Raw genomic sequence first — 16,007 nt, 5'->3', positions numbered from 1 at the left:
ATTTATTTGAGAGTGGGGAGGGGAAAAGGGAGAGAGAATCTTGAGCAGACTCTCTGCTGAGCACAGAGCCCAACTCTTGGCTCAATCCCAGGATCCAGGGATCATAACCTGAGTGGAAACCAAGAGTTATTGGGCACTCAACTGACTGAGCAACCCAGGTGCCCCTTGGACTTTGACTTTCTAAAAATCAGTAGGCTTTTCAAATTAGTAGTTGAGATGTATACAGTGGCCAGCCACTGGCAAAGAAACCTGGCACTTTCCCACACTCAGATATGTCATTCTGGGCCATACATTTATCCTAAATATTGCTTTAGTTCATGATCCACTACATGGAATAATTATACATGGAAAAAATCCCAGTACTATGATATAATATCTGCCCGGTTTGCAGTATTATTATTAGAATCATTTCTTAATACTCTTACCATAAATTTCCATCTTAGATGTATGAAACAAATTATAGACTTTTAGATATTACTCATCATAAGAAATGCTACTCCTATTATTTTTCGCCTCTATGTAACTATATTTGAGCTAACTTTGTACTACTTACCAGGCCTTAATTGTAAATTAGGACTTAATTAAACAGTTATAAAAGTTTGTGATACAAACTGCCCTTGAGACAATAAATTTTTTTTAAGATTTTATTTATTTGACAGAGAGAGATCACAAGTAGGCAGAGAGGCAGGCAGTGAGAGAGAGAGAAAGAGAGATTGAGAGAGGAGGAAGCAGGCTCCCTGCCTAGCAGAGAGCCCGATGCGGGACTCCATCCCAGGACCCTGAGATCACGACCTGAGCCGAAGGCAGAGGCTTAACCCACTGAGCTACCCAGGCGCCCCCAATAAATGTTTTCTGCTCATTTAAAAAAATTTATAGTGATTTTGGTATTGTAAAATTTCTAGCAGGAATAAATTTTTTTTGTTTTAATTGCTCTTTAAACATAATAGGTTTTTCCCTAAATGTATGTGTCCAGTGTAAATTTATGAAGGGACTTATTCACGGTTCTTTGTAAGATTTGGCCATATTTTAGGTAGTCACGAGACATGAAACAGTTTGAAAGCACTAGATCATTTCACATCATAATAAAGCATTCTCATGAAGGATAATTAAAAATATATGGTAACTTCTCATTACATCAAATTTCAGAAGTTCAGAATGTCATAATCTAAATAAGGAAGAAATTCTTAACAGATAACTTAGATTGGAATTCCTGGGGCATTTTTTTTTAAAAAAGGAAATAAACCAAAATAGGACAAAATTCAGAGGTTTTGGGAAAGGACATATGGTGAAAAATAGATTGCGCTCCATTAAACTCCCTTAACCAAACACTTCTCATATTTATAGTAGCAGCTATTGTTGCCACTTCCTAAAGTGTTCTTCCAGAGAGATCCCATGTATTTACAAACATATTCTTCCATGGTCCGCTTTTATTTTCTTCCACAGAAATGGCAGCGCCATCTCTATATCATTGTCTACCTTGCCTTTTATTTTAGATAAACTATGTATCTTGTAAGTAAGTGTTTTTTCAAACTGAAGCCTGTTATATTAATGAGGTCTGGAGTCAATTTAGTGAGTCATAGACAGAATCTTTTAAATCAGTGGATATACTATAAGGAACCCAGTAGTATAAACCAATGCATGGTAAGTAAAAGGGTAGGTATTATTTTGTGAAATTTCATTTATAAAGAAATACATGTACTAAGTGACAACCTGTGGGACTTTTAAATTTTGTTTTTGTTATATTGTGATTCATGGACAAAAAGTCAGAAAAATACTCAATGTAGATGGTTCCATATCTTCCATGTAGAGCTTTTTCCTTTTTTTTTTTTTTAAAGATATTATTCATTTGTTTATTTGACAGAGAGAGAGAGAGATCACGAGTAGGCAGAGAGGGAGAGAAGAAGGCTCCCTGCTGAGCAGAGAGCCCAATGCGGGGCTCGATCCCAGGACCCCGAGATCATGACCTGAGCCGAAGGCAGAGGCTCTAACCCACTGAGCCACCCAGGTGCCCCAGCTTCTTCCTTTGTTTTTAATTGTTCCATGGTATTCCACTATGTAGAGTACCGTAGTTATTTATATATACTCCCACCAATAGGCAACTGAGCTATTTCCAGTTTCTTCCTAATTAAAACTACTTCAGTGAGTATCTTTGTAAATATGTTATTTCATAAATATAAAAGCATATCTATAGAATAATTACCTAGAAGAAGAATTACTAAGTGAAAGAGTACATCATTTTAATAACTACAATCAGTCCTCAACATTTGCAGATTTCATATTTGCTGATTTTCCTACTTGCTGAAACTTATTTGTAATTTCATAATCAGTACTCCTGATACTTATACAGTCATTTGTTGGCACCTGCAGAGTGGTGAAGAATTTGTCACCCGACATGCACATTTCCAGCTGAGGTGAATAAGGCGATGCTCTGCCTTCATGTCTCAACTCTCATAACTGTGAGGAAGCTCTTTGTAACCTATTTAATGCCATGTTTTTCACATTTTTCTACCTTTGCTGATGGCTTCATTGTTTAAAATGGCCCTGAAGCAGCTCAGCAATACCATCAAGTATAATAACATTCATGTTATTGGAATCCCAGAAGAAGGGAAATAAGAGGGGACAGATAATTTACTTCAAGAAATAATAGCTGAAAAGTTCCTGAATCTAGGGAAGGAAACAGAAATCCAGGTCCGGGACATACAGAGATTCCCCCCCGCCCCCCTGCAACAAGATCAACCCAAGGAGGTCCACACCAAGACATATCATAATTAAGATGGCAAAAAGTAATGATAAAGTGAGAGTTTTAGAAGCAGCAAGAGAGAAGAAAGCAGTTACAAACAAGGGACACCTCCATTGAGGCTATCAGCTGATTTTCCAACAGAAACTTTTTACAGGCCAGAAAGGAGTAGCGATATATTCAAAGTGCTGAAAGGAAAGTCTACAGCTAAGAATACTTTCCAGCAAGGCTGGCATTCAGAATATCAGGAGAGATAAGGAGTTTCCCAGACAAACAAAAGTTAAAGGAGTTCATGACAACTCAACCAGCCCTACAAGAAATGTTAAAGGGGATTCTTTGAGTTGAAAGTAAAGACCATAAACAAGAGTAAGAAAAGTAGGAAGCACAAAAGTGGTAAAAGTAAGTATATCTATAAAAATCAGTCAGGGGAATCACAAAACAAAAGGATGTAAGTATGACACCATATACCTAAAATGTGGGGGAGAGGAGTAAAAAATGAGTTCAAACTTAAGTGACCATTAACTTAATATAGACTCCAATATGCAGAAAATGTTATATACAAACCAAAAGGTAACCAAAAATCGAAAACCAGTAATAGATTTGCAAAAACTAAAGAGAAAGGAATCCAAGTATATCACTAAAGAAAACCAACTAACTGCAAGAGAAGAGAGCAAGAGAACAGAGAAAAGCTACAAAAACAACCGTAAAAAAACAAGTAGCAAAATGGCAACAAATGCATACCTAACAATAATTAATTTGAATGTAAATGGACTAAACACACCAATCAAAAGACATAGGGTGATGGAATGGATTTAAAAAAAAAAAAAAAAGGCCCATCTATATGCTGCTTACAAGAGACCTGCCTACATTTCAGACCTAAAGGCACATATGGATTGAAAGTGAAGGGATGGAGAAACCTTTACCACATGCAAATGGATGTGAAAAGAAAGCCAGGGTAGCAATAGTTCTATAGGACAGAATAGAGTTTTTGTTTTTTGGTTTTTTTTTAAAGAGAAGAGACCACACTGACAATGGAGAGGGGCAGAAGGAGAGCAAGAGAGAATCCCAAGCTGACTCCACACCCAGCGTGGAGCCCAATGTGGGGCTTAATCCCGTGACTCCAAGATCATGACCTGAGCTGAAATCAAGAGTTGGACATTTAACCGACTGAGCCACCCAGGCACCCCTGGGCCAAAATAGACTTTAAAACAAGAGACAGATGCTATATAATCATTAAAGGCACAACCCAAGAAGAAGATACAATTGTAAATATGTAACCTCGTCGGAGCACCCAAATACTTTAAGCAGTTAAGAACAAACGTAAAGGAACTAATCATTGGACATTAATCCAAACATCTGTCCAATTACATCAGTGGACATCTATCCAAACAGAACACCATCCAAACAGAAAATCAACAAGGAAACAGTGGCTTTGAATGACACACTGGACTGGACAGATTTAACAGATAAATTCAGAACATTCCATCCTAAAACAGCAGAATACACATTTGTTTTCAAGTGCTCATGGAACATTCTCCAGAATAGATCACATGTTAGCCCACAAAACAAATCTCAACATGTTCAAAGAGATTGAAGTCATTCCATGCATTTCTTCTCACCACAATGCTATGAAACTAGAAATCAACCACAAGAAAAAAATCTGGAAAGGGAACAAACGTGGAGGTTAAATAACATGGTACTAAACAATGAATGGGTCAACCAAGAAATCACAGAGGAAATGAAAAAAAATGGAAAAAAATTAAAATGAAATCACAACAGTGTGAAATATTTGGGATGCAACAAAAGCTGTTTTAAGAGGAAAGGTTAATAACAATACAGGCCTACCTCAAGAAGCAGGAAGAATCTCACATAAACAGCCTAACCTTATGCCTAAAGAAGCTGGAAAAAGAAGAATAAATGAAATCCCAAACCCATAGAATGAAATAAATAATAAATACTAGAGCAGAAATAAATGAAATATAAACTAAAAACAACAATGATGACATTAGAACAGATCGGTGAAAGCAGGAGCTGGTTCTTTGAAAAGATCAACAAAATTGATAATCATTAGCCAGACTTATCAAAAGGAGAGAGAGGATGCCTTGGTGGCTCAGTTAGTTGAACATCCAACTCTTGATCTGAACTCAGGTCTTGACCTCAGGGTCCTGAGTTCAGGCCCCACATTGGACTCCATGCTGGGTGTGGAGCCTACTTTTAAAAACTAAAACAAAAATGAAAAGACAAAAAAAAAAAAAAAAGAGAGAGAGAGAAAGAGAGAAATGAAAGAGAAGTAATGAATAACACCATAGAAATACAAAGGATTCTAAGAGAATATTTTGAAAACTTATATGTGAACAAACTGGACAACCTGAAAGAAATGGATAAATTCCTGGAAACATAAAAACTACCAGGAAGAAATAGAAACCAAACTTTCAGGAAGAAATAGAAAATTGGAACAGATCAATTATCAGCAATGAAATTGAATCAGTAATAAAAAAAAAAAAACCTTCCAACAAACTAAAGTCCGGGACCAGATGGCTTCACAGGTGAATTCTACTGAACATTTAAAGAAGCATTAATACCTTTTCTTCTCAAATTATTCCAAAACATGGAAAAGGAAGGAAAACTTCCAAATTCATTCTGTGAAGCCTACATTAGCCAATACTAAAACCAGACAAAAACACAACAAGAAAAGAGAACTACAGACCAATATCTCTGATGAACATAGATGCAAAAATCCTCAACAAAATACTAGCAAGCTGAATTCAACAATACATTAAAAAAGTCATTCACCGTGATCACATGGAATTTATTCCCAGGATATAGATGTGATTCAGTATTCACATCAGTATGATTCATCATATCAACAAGAAAAGATAAAAGCCATATGATCATTTCAGTAGATGCAGACAAAGCATTTGACAAAGTACAACATTCATTCATGATAATAAAAAAAAAAACCCTCAATAACATAGGTTTAGAGGGAACATATCTCACCACAATAAAGGCCATAAATGAAAAACCCACAGCTAACAGAATAATCAGTGATGAAAAACTGAAATCTTTCTCCTAAGATAAGGAGTAAGATAAGGATATCCACTCTTACCCATTTATTTAACATAATATTGGAAGTTCTAGCCACATCAGTCAGACAAGAGGATGGAATAAAAAGCATCCAAAATGGTAAGGAAGAAGTAAAACTTTCACATTTGCAGATGACATGATACTATACACAGGAAAACAAAACAAAACAAAACAAAAACCTCCAAAAAACTACTAGAAGTGATAAGTGAATTCAGTAAGGTCACAGGATATAAAATCATTGTATAGGAATCTGTTGCATTTCTATACATAATAATGAAGAAATAGAAGGAGAAATTATGAAAACAATCCCATTTACAGTTGTACCAAAAATAATAAAGTATCCAGGAATAAATTAATTACAGAGGTAAAAAAAACCTGTACTCTGAAAACTATAAAACACTGATGAAAGAAACCAAAGACACAGATGGAAAGACATTTCATGCTTACGGACTGGAAGAATAAATATTGTTAAAATATCCACACTACCCAAAGCAACCTACGGATTTAATGCAGTCCTTATCAAAATATCCACAGCATTTTTCACAAGACCAGAACAAGCAATTCTAAGATTTGTATGGAATCACAAAAGACCCCAAATGGCCAAACCAATCTTGAAAAAGAAAAATTAAGCTGGAGGTGTCACAATTCCAAATCTGAAGTTATACTACAAAGCTGTAGTGATCAAGATAGTATGGGACTGGCACAAAAATAGACATATAATCAGGGAAATAAAATAGAAAATCCAGAAATGAACCCACAACTATATGGTCAGTTAATCTTTCACAAAGCAGGAAAGAATGTCGAATGGGAAAAAAGACAGTCTTCAATAAATGGTACTGGGGAAACTGGACAGCAACATGCAAAAGAATAAAACTAGACACACAAAAATAAATTCAAAATGGATTAAAGACCTAAATGCGAGACTTTCAACTATAAAAATCCTAGACAAGAACACAAGCAGTAACTTCTTCGACATTGGCTATAGCAGCTTCTTTTTTAATGTCCCTTGAGAGAAGGGAAGTAAAAGCAAAAATAAATTTTTGGGACTACATCAAAATAAAAGCTTCTACATAGTGAAGGAAACAATCAGCAAAACTAAAAGACAGCCTGCAAAATGGGAAAAGATATTTGCAAATGACATATCTGATAAAGGGTTAGTATCCAAAATATATAAAGAATGTATAAAACTCAACACCTCAAAAATAACCCAATTAAAAAATGAGCAGAAGACATGAACTGCTATTTCTCCAAAGAAAAAATATATATGGCTAATAGACATACAAGAAGATGCTCAATGTCACTCATCATCAGAGGAATGTAGATAAAAACTACAATAAGATATCACCTCACACCTGTCAGAATGGCTAAAATCCATACAAGTGTTGGCAAAGATATGGAGATAAAGGAACCCCCTCACTGTTGGTGGGAAGGCAAAAGGTTCAGTCACTATGGAAGAAGGTATGGGAGGGGTCCTCAAAAAGTTAAAAAGAGAACTACCCTATAATCCAGCATTCACAGTACTAGTACAGAGGAATACATTCACCACTACATTTATTGCAGCATTATTTACCATGGCCAAATTATGGAAGCATTCCTAGTATCCATCGATAGATGAATGGATAAAGAAGATGTGGTCTATATGTATAATAGAATATTATTCAGCTGTAAAAGATTGAATTTTGCCATTTTCAGCAACATGAATGGAGCTAGAGGGTATAATGCTAAGTGAAATAAGTCAGTTAGGGAAAGATAAATACCATATGATTGCAGTCATATTTTGAATTTAAGAAATAATAAAAACAGAAGGGAAGAGAGAAAGAGAGAGAGAGACAAATCAAGAAACAGACTTTTAATTATAGAGAACAAACTGATAGTTCCCAGAAGGAAGATTGGTGGGGGAATGGGTGAAATTGGTGATGGGAATTAAAGAACACTTTTCATGATTAGCACTGAGTAATGTATAGAATTGTTGAATCATTATATTATACACATGAAATAATATAACACTGTATGTTAACCATATTGGAATTAAAATCTTAGTAAAATTTAAAAAAGAAATAAAGTGGTCCCCAAGAACAGTGCTGAAGTGCTGCCTAGTGTTTCTTTGTGCAAGGAGATTGTTCTATCTTGTGGAGAAAGTGTGTGCTCGATAGGCTTCATTCAGGCAAGAGTTACAATGCTGATAGTCATGAGTTCAAAGTTAATGAATCAACAGTATTGTACATCCAGAAAAAGGAGGAGGAAATTCATTGAATTTTATGTGAGACTGTTCCAGAAACTGCTAAAGTAACATCTGAGGCCATGGGAAAGCTGGAAAAGTAGCTCAACTTGTGGATTCATGAAGTAATGACAAATAAGCAGAGCATAGGGGACAACATTATTGTGGGGCTGAAAGCCAAAGGAATTCATGAGCAGGTTATCCAGGGTCAGGAAAATGTTAAACTCTTCTTTGTTAGTATTGTGTTGTAAAGAAAGATTATGTGTATTAAATGTATTAAATGTATTAAATAAGATGTCTTATACAGAAACACATAAAATAAGGTTACTTATTGATTGAAAATGGTTATGACCAGAGGCTTGTAGGAACCTAACCCTGTATTTCCCTCAGGAGCAGTGGCTCAGTGTTTGCTAATTCAGTGTTCATGGCAACCTTATAGAACATAACTACCGCAAATTGCAAGGATATATTTTCAAATGGCCATGCCTCTATCATTAGTAAGAAGAGTGATTTTTCTCCACCCCCAGCTAAAAATGTTGTTTCAAACTTTTGCTATCTGATAACCTGATAGTTGGATAATGATATTTTGCGGTTTTAACTTGCATTTCTCTTAGTATGAGAAATGCAGAACATCTTTCATGTTTTAGAGCTAGTCATACTCCTTTTAGTTTTCTCTTTTTGTCTTTTTATTTTTACTGATTTGTGACAAATCTTCAGATATGAAGAAAATTAGCCCTTCTTCTATGCTACAAATTGCAGATATTATCCCTAGTTTGTCGTTTATCTCTTGACCTTTTTTTTCCCATATGGCAAAAGAAAATACCATGAACATTTTTAATACAGTCAAATGTATTAATCTTGTCTTTAGTAGACTCTGAGTTTTGTTATGGTTTTAAGGTTTAGTATCCAAAATCTCTAAAGAGCTTATCAAATTCAACACCCAAAGAGCAAATAACCCAGAAAAGAAATGTGCAGAAGACATGAATAGACACTTTTCCAAAGAAGATATCCAGTTGGCTAACAGAGACATAAAAAGATGCTCAATATCACTCATCATGGAAATACAAATCAAAACCACAATAAGATACAACCTCACACCTGTCAGAATGGCAAAAATTAGCAACATATAAACAAATGTTGACAAGAATGTGGAGAAAGAGGAACTCCCTTGCATTGTTGATGGGAACGCAAACTGGTGCAGCCACTCTGGAGAACACTATGGAGGTTCCTCAAAAAATAGAAAGTAGAACTACCCTACAGTCTAGCAGTTGTACTGCTAGGTATTTACCCAAAGGATAGAAAAATACAGATTCAAAGGGATACATGCACCCTGATGTTCATAGCAGCATTATCAACAATAGCCTAGCCATGAAGAGAGTCCGAATGTCCATTGACAGATGAATGGATAAAGAAGAGGTGGTAAAGAATGAAATCTTGTCATTTGCAATGACGTGGATGGAACTAGAGTGTATTATGCCAAGTGAAATAAGTCATTCAGAGAAAGACAAATACCATATGATTCTACTCATATGTGATATTTAAGAAACAAAACAGATGAACATATGGGAAGGAGGGGGGAAATAGGAGAGAGGGAAACCAACCATAGGGGACTCTTAACAATAGAGAACAAACTCTATTGTTAAGAACAAACAGGGTTGATGAAGGGATGTGGGTGGGTGATGGGCTACATGGGTGATGAGTATTAAAGAGGGCACTTGTTGTGATGAGTACTGGGTGTTGTACATAAGTGATGAATCACTGAATTCTACTCCAGAAACCAATATTGCACTGTATGTTAACTAATTTTAAATAAAAATAAAAATTAAAAAAATCTAAAAATATAAAATCTCTTCTTAAATGATATCTAATAGTTCTGTTGTATATGATGTTTTGTTGGTCCTTTGGTGTTTTTAATGAATTTAATCCTCTCAGTGAAACTAATTATGAATCTTTCTAAGCTGTGTAAATTTTAAAGCAATAGAACAATTAAAGGTCACCAGGTTTTGGAATCCAAAAGTCCTGTTTGAATTGTAGTTTGTGCACTTACTAAAATGATCTAAGCTATGTTACTTACCTGCTCTTAGCCTCAGATTCCCCATTCAGGCTTTACTGTGTTCTATTACAAAAGACAGTGCCTGGCTTATGATGGATTCTCAATGTTAGTTCGTCTCTCTCCTGTTTCTCTAAAGCCCTTGACCAAGAAATATTTTGTTAAATTAACTTGAGTTAAGACATACACTTCAATAAACAGGATTCCTTTTCAGAAGCATTCTATCATATAAATTGCAAATTATTTCTGTTGAATTTCTCAGGTAGCCTGAACTTCGAACTCATACATAAGTATTTGAATTGTAGGTATTAAAAATAATGTGTCAGTACAAAGCACATTGCAAACATACATTTTTTTGGCAATAACTGTGAAAAGAATAAATGAAGATTGAATTTCTAGACACTGAGTTACTTTCTTTAAAAACTCCTAAGCTATGTCTAGAAACTTCACTGGAAACCCTTCAATATAAAAACAATTATTTAATGAAGTCAGTCACTGTACCCAATTTATCCTGTTTCATAATTCTAAATTTTTTTATATATTACATTTCCTTAAAGTAGGCCACGTTTTTAGAGGGAGTAATGCATTTAAAATAAGTGCATTGTGTCTTAAAAAATAAAGTGTAATATTTTTATCCTTTACTTTCATAATTAGATCAACTCTATTTCCATGTGTTTTTCTTTCCATGGCTGATTCCTGAGCCACCTTAACATTTGGGGCATAAGGAGAAGTCACAATTTTAGAAATCCCTTAACTTTATATTTAGATACAATTGCTTTGTCACTACTCTAAGGAAATTCAGTAAGACTTGAATGCCTTTGCTCTATTAGGCAATTTAGAATATCCCAGACCTTGCTCTGGACTTCAGGATTTTTGAAGTTCAAAGCACATGTGTGAGGAAGAAAAAACATCTGTTGAAGAGAACTTGCTTCATTGCGTGACACTGTTTTCCTGCACTCTTCAGTGGAGCGTCTGTTGAGCAGGTTGGCAGGTTTGATAATTAATTAATGATGAGGGAATGAGCCATGTATCTGAGGAGCTCACTTTTGCCCCTTACTGCTTCTTTCTTCCCCACATGTCTGGCAAAGCCTTTAGAGTCTAGGATCACTGATCCCACAGTTGTGTCTCAACTCAAACACTTGTCTTCAGGCTTAATTAGCTCAGAGATATAAACAGATGGATAGCCTGGAACCCAGAAGGTTTAATGTTGAGCAATGCAATTTTATTATCAGGGAGTTATGAAATTTTTGTTGGAGAAGTATGTCAAAATTTAAAAAATGCCTTTTTAAAAACACCATAGAATTTTTTGTTTTGTTTTTTAATTTTATTTTATTAAAATATAATGAATTATTTGTTTCATGGGTACAGGTCTGTGATTCATCAGTCTTACACAATTCACAGCACTCACTGTAGCATAGACCCTCCCCAGTGTCCATCACCCAGCCACTCCATCCCCCCCAACCCCACTCCACCTCATCAACCCTCAGTTTGTTTCCTGAGATTAAGAGTCTCTTATGGTCTGTCTCCCTCTCTGGTTTAGGAAAAAAAACATAGATTTTTTAAAGTATTTACTTGAAGGTGACAGGGTTTTGTGTATGTCTCTGTATGTGGATTTTTCTTTTTGTAACTTTTTATTTAGATATAATTTCAAACTTACAGAAAAGTTACAAGAACAGTACAAGGAACATCTACTGTTCCTTTACCCAGATTCACACATTCTTTTCTTTTTCCCCCATTTGTTTTTCCATCTTCACTCCTTCCTTCTCCTGTCTTCCTCCTACACCCACACCCACCCACCCACCTATCCACCCACACTCATATACTGAAACATGTGCATGCTTTTTCTGAACTATTTGAAGTCAAGATGGATGTTTGCTATCTTTCCTCCTAATAATTCAGTGTATATTTCTTATGGACAGGCCATTCCTCTAAATACACAGTGCAGTTATCAAAATCATAAAATTTAATATTGATGCAGCATTAATTTCTAATCCATAGTCCCTTCTTAAATTTCATCAGTTGTCTCTATAATGTTCCTATGACACCACACCCAGATCAATGTAGGATAACAAATTGCATTTAGTTGTATATCTCCTTTAAATGGAAACAGTTTCTCAACTTCCTGTGTATGTTTTGACTTTGACATTTTTGAAGAGTTCAAACCAGTTATTTAGTAGCTTTCCTGTGTGAGATTTGTGTGGTGTTTCCTCATGCAGTCTGGGTTCTGCAGTTTTGGCAGAAGTACAACAGAAGTGGTGTGTCCCACAGTATCTTATCAGGAGGCACATGGTGTTGATTTTCCCTTAATAGGTGAGGTGAGTTTCCATCATTTGATTAAGGTAGCTTCATTGGTTTCTCCACAGTGAACTTATACTTCTCCTCGTTACACTTAGTAAGAACTTTATGGAGATACTTTGAGACTATGTAGCTTTCTCCTCTTCAAGTTGTTACCCACTAGTTTTAGTAGTCATGATGATTTTCTAACTCTGTTATTTCTTCTGTTTATTAGTTGGCATTCTGACAAAAGGAAGAGCTTTCTCTTCTCCCTCATTTATTTATTCATTTATTTATTTGCATTAGTATAGTCTCAATGCTTCTTATTTTATTTGGTGGTAAAAATGCATTACTGTCATTATTTATTTTGACACTTAGTTTGACTCTAATTTGGCTAGTGGGAACTCCTTCAGGCTGATGTCTGGGTCATTTTGATAAGTTGTCATCATTCTTTGAGCAGTTCCTTACTTTCTGGCACAATAAGATGTTCCAGATTCATTTTATAATTTCTCTGCCCCAGCCCTGGAATGAATATTCTCCAAGGAATCCTGGTTCCTTTTTATGGAGAATGGTAGCTAGAAACCAAGACTGTGTGTGTGTGTGTGTGTGTGTGTGTGTGTGTGTGTGTGTGTGTTAAAGGAAACTACAGAAACTACGTTATGGAATATTACATGTGCTAAATCATTGTGTACTGTATGTATGAGTATGTAGTGCATGTGTTAATTTTAGGCTACAAGTTTCAAACAGAAGAGCATTTATTTTACATGTAATAATCATAAGTTTTGACAAGAAAGAAATACATTTTTCATTTCACAGTAAATGGCATTACACAGTTTTGAGTACTAAATCATCTTGACATTTATGAAGGACCAAATGGAAAGTAGGGAACTGAGTGTGTTAAAATATAAAGCTATCTTTAACTGTTCTATTAAAAAGCAAAGATTTATTTTCCATCTGTGATCTGAATGTGCCTATTTGTGTTCTCTTCCACGGCAGTGGAATTTTTGTGGAGCCACACGACAGAGAGCATGTGTGTTGGATATATGTCAGCCCAGGATGGGAAAGCCAAGGTAAGCGGGAAAACTGGGGCATAACCTGAAAACCTTGCAGCTGTTGCATGAACCTCTAACCAGTTAAGTTGATAAAAATGTATTTTTTTTTTCAGCCTCTGTTAGGCAGTAGCTCTGTGATCTTTATGAGAATCTGATTAAGTACAGTTAATGATCCCAAAGAAAAAACAGCAGATCTTTTTAGCTTTTGATGACAGAGCAGGAGAGATTAGGAAATACTACCCCCCAACCCCTTTATTTTCATCTTGTTCTTCCTCATCAACTGTAAATAACTAGAAAAGAGGAAACTGGGGATTGGGAAGAGAAAATGGGAGTAGAGCTGATGTGCTGACAGAGCTGAGTGATTTTGCAGGGAGTGTTGGAATAGATCAAGGAAACAGGTAAAGAAAGCTGAGTGCCTAGATAGCACTCTGCATGTGCCAGGGTGGAGGTGGCCGAGGTGCTTGCACATGACTTGTCTAGTGTTCTGGTGTGTCCTGGCATGCCATGGCTCAGTGTCCTTGTGAGCAGAGTCAAAGGTCTGTGCCCTGTGTGACACGTGCCTGTGGCATGCATCCCTCAGTGAGTCACAACAGTCACACAGACCTACACAGCTACTCATGCATTGCTTGGTTTCCCTGCATCCATAATGGGTGAGTCTATATAAGAAATATAATTTATGGATTTTAGTATTTATACTGGCCTGATGTTCTTCTTCATAAAATTTTTAGAAACACATATGGCATATGATATTTACTTGGTATTAAAATAACTTAATTGCAAAGCTATGAAGTAGGCAGCCTCTTTTTTAAATGTCATAATTTATGTTGCACATTTGGAGATATAAGTAAGGAAATTTCTAATATCAATGTCTGATATAGATTGAATCATTAACAAATTAAGGGTACATGTCAGTTTATCACTTATTTATTTGTCATTTAACTAACTCACCCAGTCTGGCCTCTGTATATTAGCCAGCAAGCCAGTAGCATCACAAGGCTTTCGTGAGTACAGCATGCAAGAGCATTTCATCAGACAAAGATTGGTTTATAGTCATAACAATATTATTGAGTTCTCCTCCTCTTTGTCTTACCCTCACCTAATACAATATTCGTATTGTATCAGTAGACTTATTTCGTAAGAGAATGCACAGAGATTGCTTTCTTTCATAGTATATACAGAAGGAAATTATAGTTTCTTTTTTTTAAGATTTTTTAAAAAATTATTTATTTGATAGAGAGAGATCACAAGTAGGCAGAACAACAGGCAGAGAGTGGGGGAAAACAGGCTCCCCGCTGAGCAGAGAACCTGACGCAGGGGCTCGATCCCAGGACTCTGAGATCATTACCTGAGCCGAAGGCAGAGGCTTAAACCACTGAGCCACCCAGGTGCCCTGGAAATTATAGTTTCTTGCTTTAAAGGTGACTTTTGAGGGATGCTTGGGTGGCTCAGTCCCTTAAGCATCCAACTGTTGGTTTCAGCTCAGATCAGAACTCAGGTTTGTGAGTTCAAGCCCTGTATTGGTCTCTGTGCTGGGCATGGAGCCTGCTTAAGATTCTCTTCTTCCTCTGCTCCTCAGTCCCCCCACCCCACACTTGTTCTCTCTCTCTCTCTCTTAAAAAATTTTTAAAAAATTTAAAAAATGATTTTTGAGTTTAGAGTAACATAGCCTAATAGAATTTGCTGTGATGACTGAAATGTTATATATATATATATATATATATATATATATATATATATATATATATGTATTTTGTTGTCCAGTAGGTTAGCTACTAGTCACATGTGGCTATTGAGCACCTGAAATATGGCTAGTTTGCATGAGGAACAGAATTTTAAATTAATTTAAGTTTAATTTAAAATACTTATTTTTTAATTTTAAATTAGATAGCCCCATGTGGTGAACTGTTGAACTGCACAGGCTTAAAGAATGAGTGGAAAATGGTTACTCAAAAAAGTATTTTCAGAATGTTGTTTTCTTCCCGATGACAAAGCCATTGCCAAATATAAAATAAGCCCGGGAAGCCACAGTAATGGATTGCAGCCATATAAGTTTCTCTCACCCCTTACATATTGGCTCTGAACTAAAATTGTTTTTTGACAAAAGAACATATATGAGGTGGACTTTAGTGTTGAAGCCAGTCTGATGGGGGTACCATCAAGTTATTAAGTCCCTTGTGCGGAAATGTTCTAGTTACCCTGCTGGTGGCCTTTGGAAGACACCTTAATTATTTAACATGAAATATGGGTACTAAAGAGAGTGGAGAGTCCTGCATTGAACCCAAAGATGTTTGGCCTCTAGTTGCTTTGCTTGACATCTGGTGGACGTGGTTTTCATATTGCTGGTAAATTCTCCAGCTGGTAGTCTTGATTGGGCCAACAGATACAGCTGCTCCTCTTGCCTCACTTGTAAATTATGTTTTTGACCTCCTTGCAGAGAGTTAATCCCTCTCCTTTTCTTCCTCCTTTGAGCCTGTGGCTACAAATGCTTTCCAGAAAGGGAGAAAAAAAAAAAAAAAAAAAACCCAAACACTAATGCTTCAGCTGCTGAATTCTATTGATCAAAAAAACCCATCTCTTCTGTCATAAAGGCTG

At 35.9% G+C, this 16,007-nt stretch overlaps 1 protein-coding gene across 4 annotated transcripts in view; it reads left to right on the top strand.

The window, feature by feature from the left end:
* Window positions 1-16,007, top strand: part of TASP1 (taspase 1) — a 272,025-nt gene that overhangs the window by 219,124 nt on the left and 36,894 nt on the right. For all 4 annotated transcript variants that reach the window (XR_009344681.1, XR_009344682.1, XM_059134054.1 and 1 more), the window contains one exon: window positions 13,360-13,433. Coding sequence is in view for 2 of the 4 variants with exons in the window: in XM_059134054.1 (XP_058990037.1) it covers window positions 13,360-13,433 (74 nt within the window). In the remaining 2 variants the exon portion in view is untranslated. Of the gene's footprint in view, window positions 1-13,359; window positions 13,434-16,007 lie in introns of those variants that run through there.

This window comes from Mustela lutreola, chromosome 9 (genome assembly GCF_030435805.1).
Source record: "Mustela lutreola isolate mMusLut2 chromosome 9, mMusLut2.pri, whole genome shotgun sequence".
NCBI classification, from domain to species: Eukaryota; Metazoa; Chordata; class Mammalia; order Carnivora; family Mustelidae; genus Mustela; species Mustela lutreola.
Note: the sequence above shows the minus strand (reverse complement) of the source record. Positions and strands in the feature narration are given on the sequence as shown.